General features: G+C 44.8%; 1 protein-coding gene across 2 annotated transcripts in view; it reads left to right on the forward strand.

The window, feature by feature from the left end:
• LOC306930289 (DDB1- and CUL4-associated factor 1-like) overlaps nucleotides 1-12610 on the forward strand; it is a 37111-nt gene that overhangs the window by 16765 nt on the left and 7736 nt on the right. For both annotated transcript variants that reach the window (XM_079511163.1, XM_079511164.1), the window contains 10 exons: nucleotides 2476-2634; nucleotides 3814-3993; nucleotides 4907-5016; nucleotides 6050-6149; nucleotides 6691-6860; nucleotides 7089-7201; nucleotides 9296-9372; nucleotides 9903-10046; nucleotides 11172-11327; nucleotides 11787-12482. In XM_079511163.1, coding sequence (XP_079367289.1) covers nucleotides 2476-2634; nucleotides 3814-3993; nucleotides 4907-5016; nucleotides 6050-6149; nucleotides 6691-6860; nucleotides 7089-7201; nucleotides 9296-9372; nucleotides 9903-10046; nucleotides 11172-11327; nucleotides 11787-12482 — 1905 coding nt within the window. The remainder of the gene's footprint in view (nucleotides 1-2475; nucleotides 2635-3813; nucleotides 3994-4906; nucleotides 5017-6049; nucleotides 6150-6690; nucleotides 6861-7088; nucleotides 7202-9295; nucleotides 9373-9902; nucleotides 10047-11171; nucleotides 11328-11786; nucleotides 12483-12610) is intronic.

The following is a 12610-nucleotide window of genomic DNA, read 5'->3' on the forward strand; positions in this document are numbered from 1 at the left end:
ATTACTGAGGTGTACCATTAACCGATTAGTAATCAGTTAATGGTACACCTCAGTAATGGCCGCACCCAGGGAGGGCACCCCTCTGTGGATTCATCTATATGTTAACTCAGTCTGAACAAGGAGGCAAGGCAAGGAAATTGTATTTATATAGCACCGTCATACACCCAGTACTCAAAGTACAAAGTACAGCTCATTTAAAGCCCAGGCAAGACCTAGTTGACCAAATGGAACCAAATGGACCCACTCGTTCAGACAAGATGGCTCGGTTCAATATATGTTAACATTCGCTCTGAAAGAATATATATTCAAAGATTTGCGCCACCTTTTCACGATTTTTCAAAAATAGACCTACAAGCTCGTAGCGCGGCACTCTGTGCTATGAGCTTGTAGATCTGCTATTTTTCAATAGCTAAGTATAACGTAATTAAAATTCTGAGTAAGGAATGTTAAATCATTGGACTTAAAATCCGCTATAGTTGGGAATTTCCTAATGTGACCTGGAATATTGTTCCAGGTTTGTGGAGCATATTAGTGAATGCTGCCTCCCCATGTTTTGTTCCAACTATATGGGGTGAACAATTAGTAGACCATCCCCAGATGACCCCGCCCCGCCCCAGATGAAGGGTTCTAGGGGGCTCATATGGCTCCAGCATGCCTGAGATGTAGCTGGGCCACAGAGAGATTTATAAACGGTAAAACAGTATAATACTTCTCCATTAGTGAAAGTACTAGATTTCTGGTGTGACATTTTCTATATAACACCCTTAAAAAAAAAGGCCCCGGCCACAAAAAAATGCGCCGCGCCGTGGATGGGTGGTGGTACTCAATATCTCAATATATCCTAAGGTTGACAGGTCTGTAAATGTTTTAATGTACAAGAAGTATTTATATCAGCAAGATTACATTTTACGTCATCATTTCCTGCCCTAAACAAACATTAAAGTCCATGGACTTGGCTGGAAAGAATGTATAATTGGGCTCTAAACAAACCCATTTTGGGCGGGAACCCCTTTTGGTGTTTTAACTAAGCATTATGTTCTACTTTAGCTATTGAAAAATAGCAGATCTACAAGCGCGGCACACTGCCAGACTGGATTACCAGCCAAGGTGCCTGGACCACTGAGCCATGGCCCAGTCCCAAAGGCTCTTTTTAAATATATAAGTTTGTATTGTATAATAATAATCGCAGTCAAGGGAGCTCGGATCGGGCTGAAACCGTGCCCACATTTTGGATTTATGTCATAGGCTGTGTACATGAGGTGTCTGAGATGCACATGACTTGTTCATTTTGCTTTGTGTTTGTTAGCTGTATTATTGTGATATAATAAATGTATATTTTGTCCGATCTTGTGTGGCAGACTATGTTTATACAATGTAATAATAACATGCACAACTGGCCTGGTTGTATTTGGTCTCCCTGCTACTTTAGATCGCCCACCCCGGTGATGTTACTCATATGGACATGAAGCATCAACTACTTTAGATCGCCCACCCCGGTGATGTTACTCATATGGACATGAAGCATCAACTACTTTAGATCGCCCACCCCGGTGATGTTACTCATATGGACATGAAGCATCAACTACTTTAGATCGCCCACCCCGCTGATGTTACTCATATGGACATGAAGCATCAACTACTTTAGATCGCCCACCCCGGTGATGTTACTCATATGGACATGAAGCATCAACTCTGCTACTTTAGATCGCCCACCCCGGTGATGTTACTCATATGGACATGAAGCATCAACTCTGGCCTTATCAAATTTTAAAAGAGATTAAAATGGGGTGCATTTTGCATCCCAAAATGCAGTTTATAGTTAAGGGACGCAATAAAACAACGACCTCTGCATCCACGGGATGCACTACTGTACTATACTGTACTATTTTTTTATTCTAGTTTATTTTACTAGCTTTAGTTATAATAATCATTTCTTCTTCTGTTTTCTACATGAATATAACCACATTATAACCATATAAAATGTAATGGGAGTTAAATGCTGCAATTTGTAAAAATGGCAAAATATGACCCCTAACGTTGTTGAAGTGGGACTCATAAAATGTCCCTGGGACTCCTCTAAAAGACCATCCCTGCATCCCGCGACTCATTACATTGAAAACCTATTTACATCACTGAGGAGGTAGAGCAGGTCGTCCAATGATCCATAGGTCGGCTGTTCGAATCCCGGCTCCTCCTCCTTTCCACATGTCGACGTGTCCTTGGGCAAGACACTGAACCCTACATTGCCTCCAATGAGTCGCTCGGTGTGAGCTCGCCACCATTGGTGTGTGAATGTGGGAAGTGTGGACGCTGGCGTCGACTGTTCGCCGCTTCACCTCCCAATGTATGAATGAATGAACCATTGTAATGCGCTTTGAGTAGGCGCGTAGTGCATAGAAAAGCGCTATAAAAATGCAATTTATTATTATATAAAAGCGGTAACGGTGTTGTGCTCTCTGTCTCTCCTGTCTCTAGTACCTGGCATCCCTGCTCCTCCATAAGAAGTTTGCTGCAGAGTTCATCGCACACGGAGGCGTCCAGAAGCTGCTGGAGATCCCCCGGCCGTCCATGGCAGCCACCGGTGTCTCCCTGTGCCTCTACTATCTGGCCTACAACCAGGACGCCATGGAGCGGGTATAGAGAGCACTGCTTCCCCAAACCTTTTGGCCCGTGACCCACAAGAGAAATTAGAATAAGATAAAATAGCGCACATCCTCCGGTCTTGGTGCTGAGCCAAACTGTTAAACTAACAGATATCATGAACAAAAGCAAGGGCTCGCAACTCACTTTGTAATGCTCCAGGTAAATGTATTTACAATTACAGCAGCACGTTTCGACCCTTATTGGTCTTTCTCAAGTACGAGACTTGAGAAAGACCAATACGGGTCGAAACGTTGTACTGTATGACCTGCCTGCTGTGATTGTGAATACATTTACCTGGAGCATTACAAAGTGAGTTGTGATCCCTTGCTTTTGTCCAAAAGATAAATAAGACATTCCCCGGGACCCAGACTAGTGAAAATAACCCCTTAAACATTTGTAGATATTTATTCAAGAAATTTCTTTTTTATTTTGGTATTAATTTTTTGGGGGGAATTGTCTGTGACCCACAAATGGATCCCCAACCGAACACTGGTTGGGGATCGGGAACCAGTGGTATAGAGTGCTGGTTCTCAACCTCCTTAATGTCCGTTTGTCCGTATTGTTATAAAAAACCCAGCCACATTCATAAAGGGTAGGCAGCATAAGCCTTGGCTTCAGCCTACACCTTTTCGGTGCCACTTTTATAAGTGGATCCAACCGCATGTATGTCTATGTATGTATATATGTATATGCATATGTATGTATTATGTGCTCCCTTGGTTCTTTTAAATACACCGAATAAACTTACCTTACCTTATGCATTAGGCTAGGCCAGGGATCCCCATTTGATACGATAACCCCATAATATAGTTATACGCTAATGAAATCCTCTGTTATTTAAACTCCTGTAAGTGTCCATTTGATCGATTAAAAAATCATCATAGTACAGCTTATAAACGAATGCGGCGTTCACAATGGGCAGATGCAAAGCTACAGTCAATGGAATTGAATTAATTGTCAATGGAAGCCTGGAACAACATATTTTGAGATGGGGGGTCGGAGGCCAAATACATATGATTCTAGGGGTCCTTGACATGAAATAGTATGAGAACCCCCTGATATAGAAACATGAACATAGAAAACTGTCAGGATTTAGAAGACATTTTGTAGAATCGAGCTCGGGTCTAAATGGGTTAACCCTGGTGTGTGTGTGTGTGTGTGTCCTTCCAGGTGTGTACTCTGGCAGACGGCGTCCTATCAGACATGGTGTCCTATGCTCTGTGGCTGTTGGAGTCGTCTCACGCGTCAGGCTGCTGCCACGCCACCATGTTCTTCTCCATCTCCTTCTCCTTCAGGGCCATCCTGCAGCTGTTCGACCAGCACGACGGACTCCGGCGACTGGTCAACCTGGTACAACCGCACCTTGTTACTTTTTCTTTTTTTGTCTTTGCTTTCTCAGCGAAAGCTTTCTCCTGAGTGTTCATTTGACACTCGGGATTCTACTACGCAAAGAGAATGGTCTGCACAGGAAATGCTGGCGCTCTATAGTCGTTGCTGCTGGCATAGGCATACTGTGTGAATTCACTCCTCCACAGTCCACTGATAGGCTACTTGGATACAGATAGGGCAAATTACATTACCGCTAAGTGCAGTGTGAGTCCATTTGTTCAAGTCTTTTGAATATGACCGACATAAGACTTTTATTCTTTTTTTTAATACATTTTAAAATAAATTATTCACCAATTTCCTAAAGCATTAACAGCCAAATACAAAAGAGATGATGCTGCTGCTAATAATAATGATGGACACTGACGCACCATCGTAGAAAGAAAACGCAATGGGTTTTTTTTTTCTTCAATTTGAGCGCCTCTGATGGTGTCTCATGTGTCACATGACTTAACACTAGGGATGTACCGATGAGACATATTCGCCGATATCGATATAATTACTTGCTGTTATGGCCGATGACCGATATAACCGATGTCGATATGATCTCATTCCGTATTAAGAAAATATAATAATTTTGGCCATTCTGAAAAAAAACGTATAAACTGAATGAAAACATTTTCCAACTTGTTGACTCTTTTGAAAGCTTCCCCAGAAACACAATATGCAGCCTTCATCGTCACAAAAGGCTTTTTCAGGCTTTTCAATTTTTTTCAACATACTTATTATAAAATAAAATATCTGCTAAAACTGATATTATTTTATCGATAACCGATATCGGTTTAGGGCCAATATCGGCCGATACTGATGTGTTTGCCGATTAATCTCCCATCACTACTTAACACTTTGATGTTGTGACCTCTCCGACCCCTCGCAGATCAGTACGCTGGAGATCCTAAACGTTGACGAGCAGGTGCCCGTACTCAGTGATGACCAGGTGTTCTCAAGCCGACAGACGGCCAAACACACCTGTATGGCATTGCGCAGGTACTGACCGCACTACACACCTGTATGGCCTTGTGCAGGTACTGACCAGTGTTGTTTTCGTCGACTAAAACTAAGACGAAAAATGTTCGTCGACTATCTTTTTTTCACTGATGGAAACTAAATAAACTAAGCTATGATGACTAAAACTAAGACTATATATACTGACAATTTCGTCAATAAATAAAAACTAGACTAAAATGTTTAGTGAAGGGACTAGTGGAAGGGAAGGGAAGGGACTAGTGGACAAGAGATCAAAGTCATTTTACAATTAGTTGCATGCTGAAAATAGCAGATCTACAAGCTCACAAGCTTGTGAGCTTGTAGATCGGCTATTTTCAGCAAGTGAAGAAAACTGTCAGCAAGTGAAAACACCAATTGCCTGCCGGCGGATTACGGTCTGGAGAGGCTCAATTGTACGCCCATTTCCTACACCAGAGAACTGGTGTGGCCAATCGGGACACGGTATGCAATATGGGCGGGCTTTGGTACAGTGACGTTCAATGCTTGAGACCTTTGACTGACAGTAGCTCTGACCAATTGCGTCAAAGAGAAAATGTTTGAACCCGCCCCCCGGGAAACGAGATCCATACACAGCATCTCCAGACTCAAATACCACACGACAGTGTGATTTGAGTCTGGCTTATTAGCCAGGCTAATAAAACTAGACTAACACTAAAACATTCCGGGTGACTAAAACTAAGTGAAAACTATTCAAGAGACTATGACTAAAATCAAAATGTGCTGCCAAAAACAACACTGGTACTGAACGCCAAACACACCTGTATGGCCCTGCGCAGGTACTGACCGCACTACACACCTGTATGATTGAAGATTGATTTACCAACAAAATTCAAACACGAACAAACAAGTCTAAAATTAAAATCAATTCATGGAAAATGGTCTACTGTACAGTCGGTGTACAGTATATCCTGTATGCTTGTTTTTTAATGAAGCCTGGCCTTTATCTTTGGCTAGCTTAATGTTCTTCCGTATGCAGCAGAGTGAGTGATATGGGAGTGATTTTCCTCTGCAGGTACTTTGAGGCTCACCTGGCAGTGAAAACGGAACAGGTCAAACAATCTCTCCACAGAACAGAAGGGGGCAGCACTGTGCACCAGCAGCCACATTATAAGGTATGTGTATTAGAACTTCGACTACTACTACTAATATATCTGCTACTATATCTACATATCTACTACCAATACTATATAATAAGGGCCCGAGCACTGCATAGTAGTGAGGTGAGGTGACCACCGCTCCGGTGGTGAGGTGACCACTGGAGCTGAAATAACGTTGAGTGGTGGTGAGTAAAAACGGAGAGAAGGGCTGGGGCGGTGGCGGTGGTTTGCTCTTCACCGTGGCTTGTGACATCATGTTGTCACAAGGTGGTCACCCCACCACCGAAAATCCAGACTATGAATGAGCCTTTATTCTTGGACCGATCAGACCAATCGGAACTGGGAGCTCTTATTCCCAGTTCTGATTGGTCAATATTTGCCCCTAACTTGCACAGATGCGTGAGGGCCTGGTCATCGCTGCTTGCAGCTTTAATTTATATCTGATATTAGGTGTAGTAGTAAACATAAAGCAAGTCATGGTTCTCAGACAAATTCATTTCAAGGACTCTCAAATGGATAATTAATAATTGTGCGTGTGTGTGCGCTCTCCATCCAGCCTTGCTCGTACACCCGGGAGCAGGTGGTTGAAATGATGGAGTTCCTGATAGAGTGTGGCGCTCCTCATGTCCACTGGGAGCAGGCTGACGCCTTCTACAAGCTCTCCTGTGTTCCTCTGACGCTGCAGCTCATCTCTACCGCCTGCGACTGGAGGACCTACTATGGCAGGTAACGCACACGAACGGAGGGGAACTTTTATACTGACGGACCATAGCCTAGCCGAGTGTTGCCTAGCGACGGTTGAGATATCCACACAGTGGTCAAGAGCGATCTCAACTAAAATAAAAAAAGAATGAGTTTTAACATCTGCCGTGTTGTACCCGGCGACTTCTAACTTCTAAAACAAGGATAACATCCATTATTATCATGTTTTCTGTCCGTCCTTCCTCTGTGCAGGAGTGACACGGTGCGGTACGCCCTGGATATCCTGGCCATTCTGACCGTGGTTCCTAAGATCCAGATGGCACTGGTGTCTCTGGATGAGACCCGCTCTCCCGACTCCACCATCGGTCCGTAAAAAGGAGACATTTTCTTTCTCTCTCCTTCTCTTCTTTTGTTTGTTTTCCGATGTCCATGTTTTTTTTTAATTAACTTACGGCGCTGAAGATTGAAGATTCAAATCCCCACAACAGCTGGGGGTGTTTGGTTGGTGCACTGCAACTGCAAATGTATACAGTAGTACCAGCAAAATGACAAAATACAATATACCAATCTGACAACACGGTACACAGAGCACCAATCTGACAACACGGTACACAGAGCACCAATCTGACAACACGGTACACAGAGCACCAATCTGACAACACGGTACACAGAGCACCAATCTGACAACACGGTACACAGAGCACCAATCTGACAACACGGTACACAGAGCACCAATCTGACAACACGGTACACAGAGCACCAATCTGACAACACGGTACACAGAGCACCAATCTGACAACACGGTACACAGAGCACCAATCTGACAACACGGTACACAGAGCACCAATCTGACAACACGGTACACAGAGCACCAATCTGACAACACGGTACACAGAGCACCAATCTGACAACACGGTACACAGAGCACCAATCTGACAACACGGTACACAGAGCACCAATCTGACAACACGGTACACAGAGCACCAATCTGACAACACGGTACACAGAGCACCAATCTGACAACACGGTACACAGAGCACCAATCTGACAACACGGTACACAGAGCACCAATCTGACAACACGGTACACAGAGCACCAATCTGACAACACGGTACACAGAGCACCAATCTGACAACACGGTACACAGAGCACCAATCTGACAACACGGTACACAGCGCACCAATCTGACAACACGGTACACAGAGCACCAATCTGACAACACGGTACACAGAGCACCAATCTGACAACACGGTACACAGAGCACCAATCTGACAACACGGTACACAGAGCACCAATCTGACAACACGGTACACAGAGCACCAATCTGACAACACGGTACACAGAGCACCAATCTGACAACACGGTACACAGAGCACCAATCTGACAACACGGTACACAGAGCACCAATCTGACAACACGGTACACAGAGCACCAATCTGACAACACGGTACACAGAGCACCAATCTGACAACACGGTACACAGCGCACCAATCTGACAACACGGTACACAGAGCACCAATCTGACAACACGGTACACAGAGCACCAATCTGACAACACGGTACACAGAGCACCAATCTGACAACACGGTACACAGAGCACCAATCTGACAACACGGTACACAGAGCACCAATCTGACAACACGGTACACAGAGCACCAATCTGACAACACGGTACACAGAGCACCAATCTGACAACACGGTACACAGAGCAAATTGAGAAATCCACACATCTTGCTGGCATACAGAAGAAGACTGTGGTCGCACAGGGAAGCTCCCTGAGCCATATTGAAGTGCATTGAGTGGTGTGTTCTACTGTTATACGTTATAGACTCCATTCTGAAAGTTTTGGAAAAAAAGCGTATACCGTCTGCTGACCATTTTGACCATGTGCGAGCGTATAGCCTATAGTATATGTGCGCATGTCGCTATAGAGCGTCGCAGTCCCGCCCCCTTTCATGACGCCGCCAGGCCCAGGAAATTAATCCCAATGCATTTTTCCCATAGACATTTCAAAACGTATTTATTTAAAGACCTTTTAAGCGTCGTACGAAGCCAACTCTTGTCGTGACAAATCATGACAACGCACAATATTTTGGACCAAACAAATAATTACAAAGAAGAAAAACAACAAAAAAAGTGTTGTAACCTGCCGTTTTTTTTCTACTTTCTAATTCTTTGTTTGGCCCGAAAAATTGTGTTGTCATGATTTGTCACGACAAGAGTTGGCTTTGTCCGTGGTGTAAACGTCTTTAAATAAATACTTTCTGAGTCATTGAGGAAAATGAACGGGGATTTCTTTTCCGGGTCTCTCGAGGGGGCGGGACTGCTCTATACCGTCTGACTACAACACTGAGTGCATCAACCCTCGGTTAACCTTTTCTGAATTGTTTGCAGCCATGAGGTAAATGAAATTCCATCAAGTTTGACTTCCTGGCGTGTGTGTGTGTGTGTTTGTACAGGGATGGGTATAATCCTGGGCTTGGCAGAGGGAGAGGTGTTTGCTAATGACGCAGAGATCCAGAAGTCTGCCCTGCAGGTAACAAGGGATGCATAGACGCAGCTCTGTTGATGTCCAACACTTTTGGGAATTTTGCCGTGACCAAAGTTTAACCCATTACCCACACATAGCCTATCAACCATGTACAACAGACACAGAGGGACAAACACTACGTATGACTGTATATCAAACTGTCTCAGTCTGTATCCAATCATGGATCCAGTAGGAAGGTGTTTATACCAGACTCATTGAAATATAGAGTTATGATGTCGCTGCGATACGATCACGTGGTTCTTGTATCGTGCATGCTCCATCGACACCCATGATAAGGAGGTGTTGCAGCTGTAGAATGTTTTGGAACTATTGATCACTTGATGGCAAACTGTGTTTCCGCATTCGTCTTGTTCTTGTTATATTTGATCACACCGAAACAAATTCCAAGTTGGTTATGACAATAAATGATTGAATATTGAGAATAATATACCGTTTACAAACGGTAGTCTTACAATATAACATTATTTTTCCTCCTCCACTCGATTTAATGACTTCTCTCTCCTACTCTCCTTCAGGTGATTACAAACTGTGTCTGTGCTCCGGACAAGAGTCTGAACACGGTGGGTGGGTTTGCGGTGTCCCCCCAGCAGCCCCCTGCCCCTCACAACAAGGTGCTGGCCCGCATGTGGAGGCTGGTTCAAAACAACAACGGCATTAAGGTGAGTTTGGCTGCACTTGGTGTACTATTTTAAGTCCAAAACTTTAGTTATCCCTGCTTTACATCGCGCTCGTAATTTCTTTCACCCAGAAAAGACATTTTGTAACGGTGATCATGGGTTCTTTAGTTATGGGCCGTTGAATAAAGCATGTTTTGACCGAAACACGCAACCTGGGAAAATGAACGAAAGAAATGCATTTTAGTAAATGTGTTTACTGTTTACATTGAGCCGGATGGAAGCGGGCATTTCACTTAATTTTGATCGTTTTATCGATCGCCTAGCAACCCAGAGCGATTCATGCAAACGCATGAATCGCTCTGGGTTGCTAGCTGGGTTGCTAGGCTAGGGAAGAGCGAGATAAGGGTGCTTCGATCAGGTTTTTTGGGACCGATCACCGGTTGTTTTTCTCACGATCGGCCGATACCGATACGAAAGATCTTTCATGAATTAGAACCAAATTCAATGTTTATTCAAAAGATTTTCATACATAAAAACAAATCCCCCAAAAATCTAAAAGATTCCATAAATTAGAAAACAAATGAATAAAGGAGTTGTGCAAAATAGCCGATCTACAAGCTTTTCACTGGTTTGGGTCCCGGGGGAGACATCAAATTTCTCTTTTGGGTCTCGGCTCTCAGGCTAAAAAGTTGGGGAACCCCTGGTCTAGAGCAGGGGTTTTCAACCCTTTTCATATCAAGGTCCATTATTTATTCGTCATTTGAGCCACGGACAACCATTTGATGAGAATATAGCCTCTCAGACCCAAAACATAGAACATTGTGTTGTCATTGGATACGATTTTGTCCACAATTCCATGTGTATGATGTGGTACCATAGGAGAGGCAACAGGCGACAACAAAATAACCATTCTTCTACATTCTCTAATTCTATAGACTTCTTGTAAGTTAAGTAATCTGAGATGTTTAACAATAATTTAACTCTTGAGAGCTAATAATGATCCATTTGGTTAACGGCATTAACAAATCTCCATCATTTAGCTGGGGACCACCTGGAACCCCTTTCAAGGACCACTGTTGGAAAATCGTGAAAATGCGCGGCACACATCTTTGAATATATATTCTTTCGACGTCAGGTCTAAATGGGTTAACTGTGTTGTTGTGTCAGGTGCTGCTGTCGCTGTTGTCCATCAAGATGCCCATAACGGACGCAGACCGGATCCGCTCGCTGGCCTGCAAGGCTCTGGTGGGTCTGTCTCGCTGCTCGGCCATCAGGCAGATCATCAGCAAGCTGCCTCTGTTCAGCAGCGGACACATACAGCAGGTCAGTCTCTTCTTCTCTTCCATTTCGGCAAAAACTGTACGTCCAGTGTTAGAATTAAGGCTGATTTATACTTTGCGTGTGTGGCAAAAGTCGTAGCTCTTAACATTTTCTGCTGACATTATTGAATGCGTACTTCTATTACCAACCGCTTAAAATAACACATATTATTCAAGGAATATTATTTTGTACACAGACTTTATAATCGGCACATGCCCAGTCTTACTAAAATGTCTCTAATATGTGTATTATATGGCGAGGGCGATTTCTTTTTCCCCAGCTCCACTACATTTAATGCATCCAAAGCTTAATAAAACAAATGTATCAGTATGGTATGCCGTCATATTTGTCACCCAGGAGATCATGTCTTCAGGTGCCTGTCTTTGTATAGCCCTGCAGTGGGCTGCAATAATAATGAATTATATGTAAATTGGTTTTTTTCTTCTTCTGTTTCTCCCACAGCTGATGAAGGAACCGGTGTTGCAGGACAAGCGCTCCGAACACGTCCGTTTCTGCCGCTACGCGGCGGAGCTCACGGAGAGGGTCTCCGGCAAACCTCTGCTCATCAGCACGGACGTGTCGCTGGCGCGCCTGCAGCGGGCCAACGTGGTGGCCCAGTCCCGCATCACCTTCCCCGAGAAGGAGCTTCTGATGCTGATCCGCAGCCACCTGTTGGCCAAGGGCCTTCAGGACACGGCCTGCACGCTGTCGAGAGAGGCCAACCTGCCCCTCTGTCAGACCGCCTCGTCCTCTTCGTCCTGCGTCAGCCCCCCCTCCTCCTCCTCCCCGTCCGTGGCGGCGCTGCTGCCCAGGACCCCCCGCCTCGCCCACGGGATCGCAGTCCGCGCCACCGGCCACATCGGCTCGTCCCCCGTGTCCTCCTCTTCCGGTGGCGCCTCGTCCTCCTGCGTCGCCCCGCCGCCACCCTGGAATCCTCCCTCGCTTCCCCACTCCGCCGCCCACTGCTCTTCCTCCTCCTCCTTCGCCATCTTGAGCCCTCCTCCAACTCCTGCCACTAGTACCCATCACGGACACGGCTGTACTCCGGTCGGCCGGATCCTGTTTTCGCGGGAGCGGGAGCGGCAGGCTTTGAGCAGCGGCTCGGGGAAGAAGTCTTCTGTGCTGAGGGAGAAATCGGACCACGGTGCCTTTATACAGGTTGGTGAAGTTATTACCTCTAGTTTAGTTAGGTTGGTTTACAAGACATAGACAATACATTACAAAATGGTAGACATTACAGGACAAAAATCACAAACAATCGGGAACAAGAACATATCCACTGGTTT

The sequence above is a fragment of the Electrona antarctica genome (assembly GCF_951216825.1).
Source record: "Electrona antarctica genome assembly, chromosome: 9".
Taxonomy (NCBI): domain Eukaryota; kingdom Metazoa; phylum Chordata; class Actinopteri; order Myctophiformes; family Myctophidae; genus Electrona; species Electrona antarctica.